Here is a 16,589-nt window from a genome sequence, read left to right as displayed (position 1 = left end):
TATTTGTTCTTACAAGCTTCATGTGTGCATGTGAAATCTCGTTTTCTTTTACAGATTTTACCTACACATATGAATAGTGGCCCAGCAACAAAATTTGCTAAGGGAGTGCAAACCCAGGTCCTAATTTTTTTAATGAAAAATGTGGATTTTTCCAATGTTATCACATGTCATACACAACACTGCATTTGCCATTACCCTCCTCCCTCAGACACCACATGGATCCACCTTACTCACCAACACTTCTCCTTCCACCCCACTCACTATCACATTTGTTTTCCCAAAGTTTACCTTCAAACCCTTGCTTTCAAAGGCCTCCTTCCATTTCCAAAACTTCTCTCTCATCAGAACAAGTCATCTGCATACAGTATCTCCATTTACGGTCTCTTTCTTGCACTCTCCTTCTCCACATCAACCACTATTGCAAACAACACACATCCCTGATGCACACCAACTTTCACCACAAAAAACCTGGTTACTATATATATACATATACTGTAAATTCTTGAGCATAACACCTAAACCTTGTGTATAATACACACCCCTTCTCTAACTTGTATCATGCGTCATTAAGCCAGCAGCACCTAGTCAAACAAACACTTCCACGCATGCGTAATACAATAATGGTGATGTTTTTAACTGTTATATGGGAATGTAAATATGTTTGCAAATTGTTTTTGTTACATGTTATTCTGTGAGTATGAAATCCCTCATCTTACCACTGGAAATGTAAATCTTCACTATGGATTAATTCACCTTTTCTGTGAAGCTAATAAGTCTTTAATAACCTGTGATAAGTCTGTGCATCATCATCTTCATATCTCTGAAAATTTAAATCTACACTATGGATTGATTCATCTCTTCGAAACTAATAAGTTTTTTTAAAAATCTGTGATAAGACTGTGCATCATCATTAAGGAACTTTGGAAAACTGTTTACAACCTATATCTGCCTCTAATGGAACTACCTCCAATATCTCATGAGTATAACCTCACCCACTAAGATGTCTAGAGAACTCAAATGTATTTTAGCTGATGAGTACGGGACACTTTTATCTGCTGCAATTTTTGCAACTTGTAATAAAGCCTGTCTTTGTATGAAACAATTGTACTAAAAACCAATCCATTCTTGTTGCTTCTTTCTCGTTTATATATATATATATATATATATATAATGTGTGTGTGTGTATATTATTTTTGTGTGTGGTTTGGATAATATTGCTTGCAGAGTAATTACATAACACATAAGGACAATAGAGAAAAGTTTGATATTATTTATTCAGCATTACATGTGTTTCATTTCCTAATAGGAATTACAAACTATTAGATGTGTAGAAAACATATAAGATATAAGAAAATCTTCAGACATACATAAGTGTGTGTGTGTGTGCACCCTTGTCCAGATATTATGTGGTGTTCATAAATGGCCATCATGACCGTCATACTTCTGTAGTTGTTCATTTCCAGTCTTCTGTGTAAAATATGTCTCACCAGGGAACATATTTCCTTGCTTGGAAACAGGGAAGGTATCAATGAATTCAATGTGATCCATAGAAGAATGTAAAAGTGAATGTTAAATGATGAGGATCATCATCATCGTAGTGATATGGTTCCTCTTCTGTTTGAATTCATTTATGTTATAATTGATCATTATCAGATATCTTAGGGTATGGCATATTCTTCATATTAACAGGACTGTGTATAATTAATTCACCATTTTGAAAGAATGATTCAGATTTAACATCACAGTGATATGTTTTCCTTCCCCTGTCAATGCTCTTTTGATTCAATAATGGATGATTTCATGTCAAAGATTTACCATAGATGTCACATTCATATAGTTTCTATATTCTGTGGATGTCTTTATGACATACGTCCTTTGTCCTTCTGAGGAAATGTTGTACAACAAATATCACTGTGTTATGGACCCACTTCATAAGGAAAGACTTCTGTTTAAATCAGGAATAATTTTGTTTAAATGATTTGCCACAGTTATCACTGTGAATTGATTTTTCTTGAGTGTGAATGCATTTGTGTATAGTTAAGTGACTGTTTCCAGAGAATGTCTTACCACAGATATCACAGGGATATGGTTTCTACCCTATTTGAACACGTTTGTGTCGAGCTAAGCTGCTGCTTTCAGAGAAAGATTTACCACGGATATTACAAGGTTATGGTTCCGCCCCTGTATGAATACACTTGTGCTTAGTTAAGCTGCTGTTTTCAGAGAATGATCTTCCACAGATATCACAAGTATATGGTTTCTCTCCTGTATGGATACGTGTGTGTTGAGTTAAGCTACCGCTATGAGAGAATGATTTACCACAGATATCACAGTGATATGGCTTCTCTCCTGTATGAACCCGTTTGTGTCGAGTTAAGCTACTGCCATAAGAGAATGATTTACCACAGATATCACAGTGATATGTTTTCTCCCCTCCATGAACCCGTCTGTGAGTAGTTAAGTTACCTTCATGATAGAATGATTTACCACAGGTATCACAGTGATATGGTTTCTTCCCTGTATGAATACGTCTATGTATAGTTAAGCTACTGTTCTCAGAGAATGATTTACCACAGATATCACAGTGATATGGTTTCTCTCCTGTATGAACCCGTTTGTGTTGAGTTAAGCTGTCGCTTTGAGAGAATGATTTACCACAGATATCACAGTGATAGGGTTTCTCACTTGTATGGATACGCGTGTGTCGAGTTAAGCTACTGCCATAAGAGAATGATTTACCACAGATATCACAGTGATATGTTTTCTCCCCTCCATGAACCCGTCTGTGAGTAGTTAAGTTACCTTCATGATAGAATGATTTACCACAGGTATCACAGTGATATGGTTTCTTCCCTGTATGAATACGTCTATGTATAGTTAAGCTACTGTTCTCAGAGAATGATTTACCACAGATATCACAGTGATATGGTTTCTCTCCTGTATGAACCCGTTTGTGTTGAGTTAAGCTATCGCTTTGAGAGAATGATTTACCACAGATATCACAGTGATAGGGTTTCTCACCTGTATGAATACGTTTGTGCGTAGTTAAGCTACTGCCCTTGGAGAATGATTTACCACAGATATCACAGTGATATGGTTTCTCACCTGTATGAACCCGTTTGTGTTGGGTTAAGCTATCGCTTTGAGAGAATGATTTACCACAGATATCACAGTGATAGGGTTTCTCACCTGTATGAATACGTTTGTGCGTAGTTAAGTTACCTCCTTGATAGAATGATTTACCACAGATATCACAGCGATATGGTTTGTCGCCTGCATGAATACGTTTGTGTCGAGTTAGGCTACTGCCAACAGAGAATGATTTACCACAGATATTACAGTGATATGGTGCTTCCTCTGTATGAGTTTGTTTGTGTTGATTGAATTTACTTTCGTCTAAGAATGACTCTTTGCAGACTTCACAGTCATATGATGATTTTCTTACTTCTTCCGACATCTCTTCAAGAAAAATAAAACTGAACCTTCAAGTTGTACAGATCAACAACTTTTCAATAATATTTCTCCTCTCACCAAAATTCATGGATATTTTGCTTCTTTTTGCTTTTATAGTTTATTCCAAACAAATATCACTTCTCTTATATTTCTTCTAAATGTGATCATTGCCAATATTTAAAAATGTCGCAAATACTCTTTGTAAATTCATCAAAGTACATTTAAAAGAGAAAATTATCTCTTGCACATTTCAGACACAGAAGTAATACTTTTTAGCCAATTTCATGTGATTTTCTGAAAGAATAGAAAAAATAATATAAGACATCAAGTATGTTTAAAAGGCAGATATTCAAAAGTGCAAATTTACGACATTTCTGTTTTCATAAATTGTAGAAGCAATCCTTTATCTGAACAATTAAACTTATCCCATCTCTCTGTTTTCAAGAAGTTTATATCAGGGAGTAGTAAGTCTGTCATAGACACACACCAATATACATGTCAATAACACTAGATATCTGATGCTTTCATCTCAGTCATGTGTTGTAAAAGAGATATCACACCTCCCCTGCCTCTTTCCGTACATTTATAAATATATAAATACACACATACAGGCAGCTTAATGTCAATATTCTGTGTTACATGAAACATGAATAACAGTCAGCAAATAATCAGTATGGATGACTAACAGCATCAAAATCTTTTGTGGGGAATTTTTGATGTAGGAAAAATTATTGGTTGAGGTGGAGAAGGAAATTGGTGACAATCCTTCTCAATGGGGGCAAATGATGTAGTTTTAACATTAAATTATTCTCGTTTTCTTCTTTACTTTTAAACTCTTACACGTTACAATTAATGTTTCCCTTCCTTCTTACTTCGTAACGAAATATTGTTTATCGTGGTGAGTGAAAAATACAGCGACGCGTAATCACGAAGGTGTGAGTTCGAATCTCATTGCCAGCCGCCAACACTTTTCTGCAAAATAGGGGTAGCTTATCCTGTTCAGGCTATATTATTAGCAACATCCTGCCTCTGAGAATTTAAAATCACTTCTTAAACTTCCTAAGACATCTCAAAGCTTCTAAAGCAAACTTCGTTTGTTTGTTTACGTTCATCGTAATCTGAATTTAAATATATATGTATTACGAAGAGAGAAAAGGATAACTTAGGTAATTAATTGAAAATAACATAAAAAAACAGAGTGCAATTCATATATAATGCCTTAAATCCCAACAACGGACCATTGAATGTGTTTATGTGAAAAAAGATATTGAAAAACATTAGCACGTAAGAGTGAGAAAGAAACTCGGAAGGTATCGGGTGGTCGTGGGGTGCGCGATAAATAACAGCTAAATTGCTCTTCAATCGGTTTTTTCCCTTTGTTGGTTTCATAACCGTTTGAATCCTTGCATGTACAGCAGAAATACGTAGAAATTTTCTGAAAATTCCCCCAAAATAAAAATGTGATAAGCGGTTACATTGGGTGCTTAAAGAAAGATTCCTTTGAAAAATAGATATTAATTGTAAGTTGTAATGATGGAGAAGAACCTCCGGAAATAAAGACTTCCTAGGTTTTAAATAAAATCCGTTCCATTTCTTCTGTATACAATATTTACTTTTCGTTTCAGTATTTCAAGTGCACACTCGTATTTTTATACATTCCACATGTCTTAGAAATTACATCGTAATTTTCCCGCGGAATTTACATGTGAGGAAGAAAGAGAAAAGTTATCTACACAAGGTATCCATCGGACGTTAACAAATAATATAGGAAATAAGGAAAGATGCAATGAAATATCTGAATGTAAAGGAGAACACAACGAAAGTATTGAAAGAACAGCCTCACCGAAGTTGAAAAAGTGGGTTTCCATCGCCAAAAAATTAGGGAAAGGTAGGTGCGGTCCATGCCCTTTACCTCCGCTATTTCGTCTTTGTTTAGTGAGATTCTTTCTTGTAACGTACTCAACACATCGAAACAAACAGACGTACGTAATATGATACATATACAATAGAAATATACTTACATAGTAATATATATTCAGAGAGAGTCAACGATGAAAATATGAGAATATGTTGAATGAGTGAAAAGTTAGAGTGGACAGTGACAGCTTCAAGAGAATTTTTACGACGAATATTAATATTTAACAGGTCAACATAATAAAAAAAAATGCTACATCTGTTTCTTTAGACACTTAATTACCAATCACGTGTCTATTTAATTAGATTTTCTCTTAAATATCAGTTGTAAAGTGGAACTGAGCAAGCAATACACATGCACACGGAGCAACAAAATTGGGAAGAATTAACTCTGAACAAGGGGAACTAAATCTTGTCTTTATACTCTAGCGGTGTCATATGAAATTGTCACCCATAATTATGACCCTAGTATCGATCTATTGCATTTCAATCTGTTTTAGGGATAGGGTTGGGAGGAAGGGTACCTTTTTTTCTTCACAAATGTAAATAAACCCAATCTGTTTCTTAAACGAGGGACATCTTCATACAGCACAGAATGTTTCTTTTTACCTGAATGGACGTCATTGATTGGTTGAAATTGAAGAAAAAACAACAAATATCTTACAAACCATAGAATTTTCTCAATAAAGCCAAGCGAAAAAGGTGTTTTTTAAACACATTCTACCCGTATACGAAGTTTAAAATTTTTTAGTTACCTAGAAATTATTTTAAGAAATCTGCCGTTCAAACCGAGAAGATCCTATATGTGTTAAAAAATCTCATCACGCAATCGAACCAATGAGAGAGCCTCCTCCTGGTAACTCGACATGCTAAAAATAGCAGCCAAAGTATCCCCCTATCTAAATCACATGCCCATTGTACGTAATGTCCTAGATTATCCCTCAAAAGACAGTTTGCTGAAGGCTGGAATGTCTTTGATGATACGTTTGCTGTATCAGGTTTGATTTGAGGCTAAATAACATTATGGTAAATTTCTATATTAACTCCCGCATGATTTTCACTAAGAAAAAAATCAAAATATTAGATTTTTTGCGTGGAATCAACTACCCTGACATCCTAATATGCTACAAAACCCTTTTATGGGTAAAAAAAACGGGGTGGGGTGAGGTGGAAGCCATTTTTCTTTGATCTTAGAAAAAAAACACATAAAGACAACGGAGAAGAGTTTGATATTATTTATTCAGCATTACATGTGTTTCATTTCCTAATAGGAATTACAAACATTTACACGTAGAGAAAAAATGTAAAAGATTTCCTTTAAGAAAATCTTTCAACATGCATGTGTGTGTGTGTGTGTACCCTTGTCCAGATATTATGTGATGTTCGTAAATGGCCATCATGACCGTCATACTTGTGCAGTTGTTCACTTCCAGTCCTCTGTGTAAAATATGTCTCACCATGGAAAATATTTCCTTGCTTGGAAACATGTGAGGATTGGTCACAAGAAAGGTACCCAGATGTAGAAATTCTGCATCAATGAATTCCATCTGATCCACAGAAGCATGAATAGGAGAATGTTAAATGAAGAGGATCATCATCATCGTGGTTCCTCTTCTGTATCAATGCATTTACATTTCAATAATTGATCCATTTTCATAGATTGATTTAGCATGAATAGCTTAGGTTAGTTATATCTTCATATTAATAGGACTGTGTACAAACAATTCACCATTTTGAAAGAATGATTCAGGTTTAACATCACAGTGATATGTTTTCCTTCCTCTGTCAATGCTCTTTTGATTCAATAATGGATGATTTCATGTCAAAGATTTACTATAGATGTCACATTCATATAGTTTCTATCAAGTGTAGAGTTCTTTCTAAGGTCCAAGCTTGACCTTCTGACGGAATGTCATGCAACAAATGTCACTTTGCTATGGATCCTTTGCATAACGAATGCACTTGTGTTTAATTAAATGATGATTTTGTGAGAATGATTTACCGCAGATATCATTGATACGATTCCTCACCTGTGTGAATACACTTGTGAGAAGCCAAGTTACTACCGTCAGTGAATGATTTACCGCAGATATCACAGCGATATGGTTTCTCCCCTGTGTGGACACGTTTGTGGTCTGTTAAGTGAATGTGATTAGAGAATGATTTACCACAGATATCACAGTGGTATGGTTTCTCACTTGTATGAATGTGTTTGTGTGCAGTTAAGTTACTGCCATCAGAGAATGATTTACCACAAATATCGCAGTGATATAAGCCACAAAAAGAACATGTGCTAGACTAACTTATATATGTCTGCAGATTTTGAGTGGCTAAAATTACACAAAATTGCAAACTTTAAAAGCTATTAACACTTTATTGATTTTTAGCAAAAATGAATTTCATGTCAATGATTACCTTAGAACGCTACAACAATACACCAAATATAAAATCAATTACAGTCAAAGTAGAGTTCAAAAAAGATCCGCCCGACCTCCTTCATATTCCTTAGTCTTCTTTGGCAGAATTTAAATGCTTAAGTCATGTCAGAAGAACCCAGCTAAACACTTTGTTTAATGAGCTAACGATCCTGCTAGTTTGCCACTTTCGCTTATTATCAATGAAAAAAATTAAGAGGACCTATTTAAGAAAGAGAGGATGATTTGCATTTTTATAGCATTCATAGTTTTAGCTTTCTTTGAATATACTTGGAATCTGTCTACATCCAATTCCTCACAACACCATCGGTGCCATCTTTTTCCTCTTTTTTATTACATCTTCTTAGTGTTCCATGCTCTAGATCTGTGCATATTTTCTCAGGCAGTTTGCAACTGTGTCTCTTGTGAATCCATAGTTTAGGCTAAATTAATCCTTAGAAAAAAATATCAATCTCTTAAGTGAGAAGACGATAAATAATTGCACAGAAGTGCAAGTGTTGAGTGATGGTCTCTATAAAAAAAAGAAAATCCTTTTTACAATCAACACACCACCACCACCATCATCATCACCACTATAAGTTTCAGGAACAAAATTTATTTCATTTCAGGTCTTTGATGATATCAACTTTTAACAATACAAACCCTATCTGCCTCCACCGTCCATCTCTTTCTATCTCCTTCTCTTTAACCTCACTCTCTCACAAATAATGTATCCTAAACATATCCCTTTCTCCTCATTTTTCTCTTCAGCTAACCTGTTAACCAAGTAATAAGTATTCCTTCTTCACCACACCACATATCATTAACACTTTTCCCTCCCACTTTGTCTCTCATTCTTAACCTCACCACATGATTCTCTTAATGTTAACTAGTGGGATCCGTGAATATTTTATGAAATTAATAGCAAACCTATTCGGTTATTTCTGAAAACTTTATCTAAAACCTCGAAAGTGTAGCCTGTGTTGTGTCTGTATCAAAAGATAGTCACCCATCTATTATTCATTGAAAAGTGAAGGAAATTGGAATATAATAATGACTCAATGCACTTCATATAGCTTATATATTTTATGCACAATTTTATAGACTTATACACAGCACTCATAAAATAAATATTCACTCTTATTTTTCCATATTGACCATAAACAGATAAAATTACATTTTCAAATTGAAATGGTCAAATTATTCTTCTAGAAAACAAAAATTGTATAGTAAAATATAGGAGTCACAATTTCATGTGGGTAAAAGATTAAAAGAACATGGTATACACTGAAAACCACATCATTGGTAACTTATAAGCCAAGGTGATGGGTCAGAGCTAATACAAATTTCAATTTGTAGGTGATACAAAAATTTATTTCAATGAAAAGACAAAACCGTTTTCACTATGCACTCACCACCACATCTGTGTGTGTGCATTATTTTTGTGGGAGGTTTGGATAATATTTTTTGCAGAGTAATTACAAATCACATGAGGAGACTGGAGAAAAGTTTGATATTATTTATTCAGCATTACATATGTTTCATTTCCTAATAGGAATTACAAACATTTAGAAGTAGATTAAAAATGTAAAAGATTTCCTATAAAAAAATCTTTGAACATACATATGTGTGTGTATGTACCCTTGTCCAGATAGCACGTGATGCTCGTAAATGGTCATAATGAGTGTCATACAGATAGTCCATTTCCAGTCTTCTGAGTCAAATATATCTCAGCATGGAAAATATGTCCTTGCCTAGAAACAGGTGAGGATTGGTGAAAGGAAAGGCATCCAGCCGAAGAAAATCTCCATCAATGAATTCCATCTGATCCATTGAAGCATGGAAAAGTGAATTTTAAATGATGAGGATCATCATCATCATAGTTCGTCTTCTGTATGAATGCATTTACATTTCAATAATTGATCATTTTCATTGATTGATTTAGCACAAATATCTTGAGGTATGGATATATCTTTCATATTAATAGGACTGTGTACAAACAATTCACCCTTTTGAAAGAATGATTAAGCATTAATATCAGTCAATGCTCTTTTGATTAGTTCATGAATGAGATGAGATGAAAGATTTACCATAGATATCATATTCATAATATACTTTCCTTCATGGGTAGAGATTTTTCTCGGGGAATGTTATGCAAGAAATGTCACTGTGCTATGGATCCTTTGCATAATGAATGCACTTGTGTTTAATTAATTGATGTTTTTGTGAGAATGATTTACTGCAGATATCACAATGATATGGCCTTACACCAGTATGAATAAGTTTGTGTGACGTTAAAATACCCTTTTCAGAGAATTATTTGCCACAGACATCGCAATCATGTGGTTGCTCACCTGAATGAATGCATTTGCGTCTAGTTAAATTACCTGTCTGACTGAATGATTTGCCACAGATATCACAGCGATATGGTTGTTCACCTGTATGAATGCGTTTGTGTCTAGTTAAATTACCTGTCTGACTGAATGATTTGCCACAGATATCAGTGATATGGCTTCTCCCCTAAATGAATTAGTTTGTGTGTAGTTAATCTACTGCCAGCAGAAAATGATTTACCACAGGTATCACAGTGGTATTTTTTGTCACCTGTATGGTTTTGTTTGTGAATATCTAAGCTACAACTACGAGAGAATGATTCACCACAGATATCACAGGGATATGGTTTATCCCCTGTATGAATACGTTTGTGTGTAGTTAAATTACCTGTCTGACTGAATGATTTGCCACAGATATCACAGTGATATGGCTTCTCCCCTAAATGAATTAGATTGTGTGTAGTTAATCTACTGCCAGCAGAGAATGATTTACCACAGATATCACAGTGGTATTTTTTATCTCCTGTATGGATTTGTTTGTGAATATCTAAGCTATGAGTACGAGAGAAAGATCTACCACAGATATCACAGGGGTATGGTTTCTCCCCTGTATGAACACGCTTGTGTTTAGTTAAGCTACTGCTTTCTGAGAATTATTTACTACAGATATCACAATGATACGGTTCCTCACCAGTATGAATGCGTTTGTGTCTAGTTAAGTTACTGCCCTCAATGAAAGATTTACCACAGATATCACATTGATATGGTTTCTTCCCTGTATGAATACGTTTGTGGTTAGTTAATCTACTGCCAACAGAGAAAGATTTACCACAGATGTCACAGTCATATGATGATTTTGAGGCTTCTTCCAACATCTTTTCAGGAAAAATATAATCAATCCTTTATGTTTTACACGTCAATAACTTTTCACAAATTTCTCTCCTCTCACCAAAATATATATATTTTCTTCTGTTTGCTTTTATAGTTTATTCCAAACAAATATCACTTCTTTCATATTTCTTCAAAATGTGATCATTGCCAATATTTAAAAATGTTGCAAATACTCTTTGGAAATCCATCAAAGTATATTTAAAAGAGAAAATTATCTCTTGCACATTTCAGACACAGAAGTAAAGAAATGCTTTCTCTCCCAGAGGATATATTTTACTGTAATTCAGCAATGTTTTATAGAAGCAGGATTATACGTTTGTAGAATATCTTTGCAGAGTCTTTCAAACATGATACATATTGATGATTCTTTAAAAGTAAAAAATACTTTTTAGCCAATTTCATGTGATTTCCTGAAAGAATAAAAAAAATAATATAAGGCATAAAGCATGTTTAAAAGGTAGATATTCAAAAATGCAAATTTACAACATTTCTGTTTTAATGGATTGTAGAAGTAAACCTGCATTCAAACTAATAAACTTACCCAAAAGTTAATAAATTACGAGGAGATTCAATAATTATAATTGCAACTCCTGGACATTAAATCTGTGACACACACGCTCTTTCTCTCTCACACACACACACCAATATAGATGTTAATGGCCTAGATAACCAATGTTTGCACCTCGGAGTTCTATCTTGTCAACACAGCTTTGTTTAGTAACACAGATGTGGAGGCACATGGCCTAGTGGTTAGAGCAGCCGACTCGCGGTCGTGGGTTCGAATCTCAGACCGGAAGTCTTGCCGCATTTCTGAAGTAATTAATAAAAAAAATAACATGAACATATATATATATATATATATATATATCTTTTTTCCTTATGTTACTTAAATCGTTCATTTTCTTCATCACAATACACATCCTTTACAATTATTCCTAATATTTCTTTTGTTTTTTGCCTTTTTAGATTGACAAGACTTCCTTTCCACCCCACTTATATATATATTTATATATATATATATATATATATATATATATATGTATATATATGGTACTACTAGCGAAGATTGGACCTGGTGCACGCACACACGCAGTCGCGCTAGCAAGTCGTAAGTAGTCGATCCTACAACGACTTGCACGTATGCAAATGAGTTGTGTTATAGGTTGGAAGACAACCAATGGGTCTAATTAATGATCAAGACAAGGGTGGTGGTGGTGGTGGTGGTTTAGTGTAAATAAACAAACAAGAAAACATCAAAACAAACCAAAACATATATACATATACACACACACACACACATATACAAACATATATATATATATATACCTAAATGATGTACCTACCATGGATGCTGTCCAAAAACTAAAAACTAGTAAAAGAATATATCACACACATTTTATTTGATTTGTGTAAAAAAATCAAATCCATTGTTCTAAGAAATAATTTATTTATTTTCTTTAAAAATTTCTTTTATTTTATTCTGTAAAATCAACTCATTTGCATACATGCAAGTCGTTGTAGGATCGAGTACTTACGACTAGCTGGCGCGCACCGGGTCCAGTCTTTGCTAGTAGTACCTATATATATAAGTTGTAAATTGTAATGACGGAGAAGAACTAGCAAAAATAAAGACATTTCTTTTAATGTTTCACACAAATGTTATTCTATTTCTTCAGTGAACCATCCTCTTTTCGTTTCAGTATTTCGAGTGCACAATCTAATTTTTATATATTCTCTATTTTTCAGAAATTACATCGTAATTTCCCTGCATTTAAATAAATTGTTAGATTTACAAGCCAAAAATAAAGGAAAATGTTGTGTAAACAAGGTATTGCACTGACTTAACCAAGCAATGTAAGAAATAACCAAAACTGGAACGGAATGTCTAAAAGAAAATAAAACAAAATTATTCGAATGTCAGCCTTACTTTCATATAATTTCGGCTTTGTTTAGTGAGATTCTTTTAATTTAATTATTCTACACGTCAGAATAAGCAAATGTACGTAAAATGACACATATACAATAGAAATGCTTAAATAAATATAATACTCACATAGAAATATATGTATATATATATAGAGAGAGTCACCGAGGAAAATGTGAGAATATGATGAAGCAGTGAGGACTGGAGTCTGAGTGGACAATGACAGCTTCAAGAGAATTTCTAGATTTTTAATAGCAAACGTTGATTTATATTTTGCAGGTGAATTTAATAAAGAATACTGTACGGATTTCTTTACACAGTTAATTATCAAACGTGTGTATATTCAATTGGGTTCTCTCTCAAACAAGGAAACAGAATTGGAAAGATTTAGCAATTAACAAACAAGGGGAAATCACTCTATTTCTAATATCCGTTTTTAATTAAGAGCTGAGGTGCTTCACATAAATTCGTAAAACCCAATCAAATATATACACGATTGGTAATTAAATTTCTAAAGAAACAGATGCAGCATTTTTGATTATGTTAAACCCAGTCAAAAAAAACAAAAACAGCGTAACAGGTGTAAAACAACTTGCTCTAAACGAATATGAATGCGCACTCGCGAAAGGGGGGTGGGGGAGAGGCCTCGGAAATTTGACATTTTCAGTACACGGCCTTTAAACTAAGAAAAAAATAGTGTAATTGGTGTAAAACTACCTGTTCTAAATGATTATCAAGAACACACACTCACACATGAACCATAAACTCCGTGTTTTTGTACGTATTTCGCCAAAAAAAAAAGAGAAGAAATTCTGGAAAAAGTGAAGATATTTTAAAGTTAAAGAAAACATTCCTTATGAGATAATTTCACTTGTTAGTACCATGTTTTTCTTCAAGATCTTTTCAAGAAATACAGTTACATAAACACACTTAGGTGAAGCGAAACATTCTTTGATTGGATTATTTATAATCCTTCCGAGTGAATATGCAAATAACGCAGTTAATCTTCTTCTTGCTGTCAACTAATAGATGACCTGTTGGTAATTGAAATGAAAATATTCTGAACTTAGAGCTAAACATTTTTTGACCGGGTTTAACGCTTTAGTTTAACCAAAAAAACACCTTTTATCAATTTTAAAATGAACAATAAATTATAATAGAAGTATTATTACATATAATAGAAATATTAGAAATAAAATAAAAATATACCGATGATTAAGAAAATTGCAAAATAATAAAAACGTATAAATTTAGTAGATTGTGTCTATTTCACTTTTTCTCTCTCTCATTCTTTCTCTGTCTTTCTGCCTTTCTCTTTCTCCCAAAATAGTAATAAAAATGTATATATTTGGTAGAATATATATATATATATATATATATATATATATTAGTGTGTCTGTTTATTTACAACTATGATACGTACGCGCGTTATTTGTAATTCCCACTATATTCGTATTCCCTGTAGCCGAAAAAGTTGGGGTTCTGTCGAAAAAATGTAAAAAAAGAAAAAGAAAAAAGGGTGGTTTTTTAGGGAGGACGGGCGGAAACCTTGCCAACAAAGTTTGCAAACTTGTGTCGGTTTGTCTTCATTAAAAGAAACAGCCAACTTCCAAAATTCCACCCCGTATTATTAGTATCATTTCGATTACAATTATTATCATTATTAGTTAGTAAGTTTGCGAAAAATAACTCCCTTACCTTAGAGGTGCTCATTCAATTGGCAACTGTAACTTTCTGGAGTGAATGGCATATGCAGCTTGTCACAACGATTCCTCTCTAGTCTACTAATTACATCAAGTTGTCTTCCTCTCGAGATACCCTGCTGACAGACTGGGATACTTTTCTTTAGTGCCTCGCCTTTCTCTCTCACAAATTCTAGGATGGAAATTATATAAATATGATATTGCACAACAAATCTCTAAAGAAATTCTGCAGCTGGGAATTTGCCGAACATTGCAAGAAACTCAAAATGAAAACAAGGTTTGTTTATCAAAAGATAATATCTGACTGGCCTGGTGCAGCCTTCGGGCTTGCCAGAACCCAGTTGAACCGTCCAACCCATGCTAGCATGGAAAGCGGACGTTAAACGATGATGATGATGAATATCCAAATGGAAGCACAAATAAGGGGGTAGTCTGAAAAAAAATTGGCGAATAAATTTGTTTTACGAAACTGAAATGAGAATATACAAAAAATTAAATTTGTTGAAGGGTCTTTGCAAAAAAAAAAAACGCATTTTTCTCCAAATCTGAATGATAACGTTCAAAGGGAGACAACCATAATTCTGTAAAGGGATTTAATAAGAGTGACTACTCTTCTCAAACGCCATAGCTGCATTTGTTTGGTTTGTTGTTCGTTCATAATTTTTTCTTCTTCATTAGCGATCAAAACAAATTTGGAAATATTATTCTTTATGAAGACCATTTATGTCGATGGCTTTTATGAAATATTGGCAATGTGGTTGAACTAAAGAGTTAAACCCGGTCAAAAAAACAAATTTGTGTAAGAGGAGTAAAACTACTTGCTCTTAGCGAATATGACAAAAAAAATGCGCGCTCGCGAAAGGGGTGTGTGGGAGAGGCCTCGGAAATTTCACATTTTCAGTTCACAAGGAGCCAGAGGAGGAGTGATGTCTATGTTATCAAACAAAGCTGTGTTAATACGACACATGACAGGTGAAACCATCAGATATCTAGTGTCATTGACATGTATATTGGTGTGTGTCTAGGACAGACGCAATGTCCAGGAGGTGTTATTACGATAGATATGTCTGTGATATAAACTTCTTGAAAATAGAGAGATGGGATAAATTTAATACTTCAGATAAAGGATTACTTCTACAATTTATGAAAACAGAAATGTAAATTTGCACTTTTGAATATCTGCCTTTTAAACATACTTGATATCTTATATTATTTTTTCTATTCTTTCAGAAAATCACATGAAATTGGCTAAAAAGTATTTTTTACTTTTAAAGAATCATCAATATGTATCATGTTTGAAAGACTCTGCAAAGATATTCTACAAACGTATAATCCTGCTTCTATAAAACATTCCTGAGTTACAGTAAAATATTTCCTCTGAGAGAGAAAGCATTTCTTTACTTCTGTGTCTGAAATGTGCAAGAGATAATTTTCTCTTTTAAATATACTTTGATGGATTTCCAAAGAGTATTTGCGACAGTTTTAAATATTGGCATTGATCACATTTAGAAGAAATATAATAGAAGTGATATTTGTTTGGAATAAACTATAAAAGCAAAAAGGAAGAAAAATATCCATAAATTTTGGTGAGAGAAGAAATATTTTTGAAAAGTTGCTTGAAGGATTGATTTTTATTTTTCTTGAAGAGATGTCGGAAGAATTAGGAAAATCATCATATGACTGTGACATCTGCAAAGAGTCATTCTTTGAAGAAAGTAAATTCAATCAACACAAACGTATTCATACAGGGAAGATGCCACATAAGTGTAGTATCTGTGGTAAATCATTCACTAATGACAGTAACTTAATACGACATATACGTATCCATAGAGGAGAGAAACCGTATCACTGTGATATTTGTGGTAAATCATTCTCTGATGACAGTAGCTTAACTAAACATAAGCATATCTATACAGGGTAGAAACCATATCACTGTGATTTATGTGGTAAATCTTTC

At 33.7% G+C, this 16,589-nt stretch overlaps 1 protein-coding gene across 3 annotated transcripts in view; it reads right to left on the bottom strand.

The window, feature by feature from the left end:
* Positions 1-1,265: 1,265 nt before the first annotated feature.
* LOC115225616 (zinc finger protein 135-like) overlaps positions 1,266-16,589 on the bottom strand; it is a 30,761-nt gene continuing 15,437 nt past the window's right edge. Inside the window, exons 4-8 of one of the 3 annotated variants that reach the window (XM_036514706.1) lie at positions 6,501-6,510; positions 3,969-3,974; positions 3,055-3,217; positions 2,700-2,802; positions 1,266-2,531 (exon numbers count right to left, since the gene is read on the bottom strand). In XM_036514706.1, the coding sequence (XP_036370599.1) occupies positions 2,168-2,531; positions 2,700-2,802; positions 3,055-3,217; positions 3,969-3,974; positions 6,501-6,510 (646 nt within the window). In that variant the 3' untranslated portion in view covers positions 1,266-2,167. Of the gene's footprint in view, positions 2,532-2,699; positions 2,803-3,054; positions 3,223-3,968; positions 3,975-6,500; positions 6,511-10,502; positions 10,624-16,589 lie in introns of all 3 variants that reach the window. The other 2 variants (XM_036514704.1, XM_036514705.1) reach the window with 2 other exon arrangements.

The sequence above is a fragment of the Octopus sinensis genome, linkage group LG28, assembly GCF_006345805.1.
Source record: "Octopus sinensis linkage group LG28, ASM634580v1, whole genome shotgun sequence".
NCBI lineage: Eukaryota > Metazoa > Mollusca > Cephalopoda > Octopoda > Octopodidae > Octopus > Octopus sinensis.
This window is presented reverse-complemented; position numbering and strand designations above follow the sequence as displayed.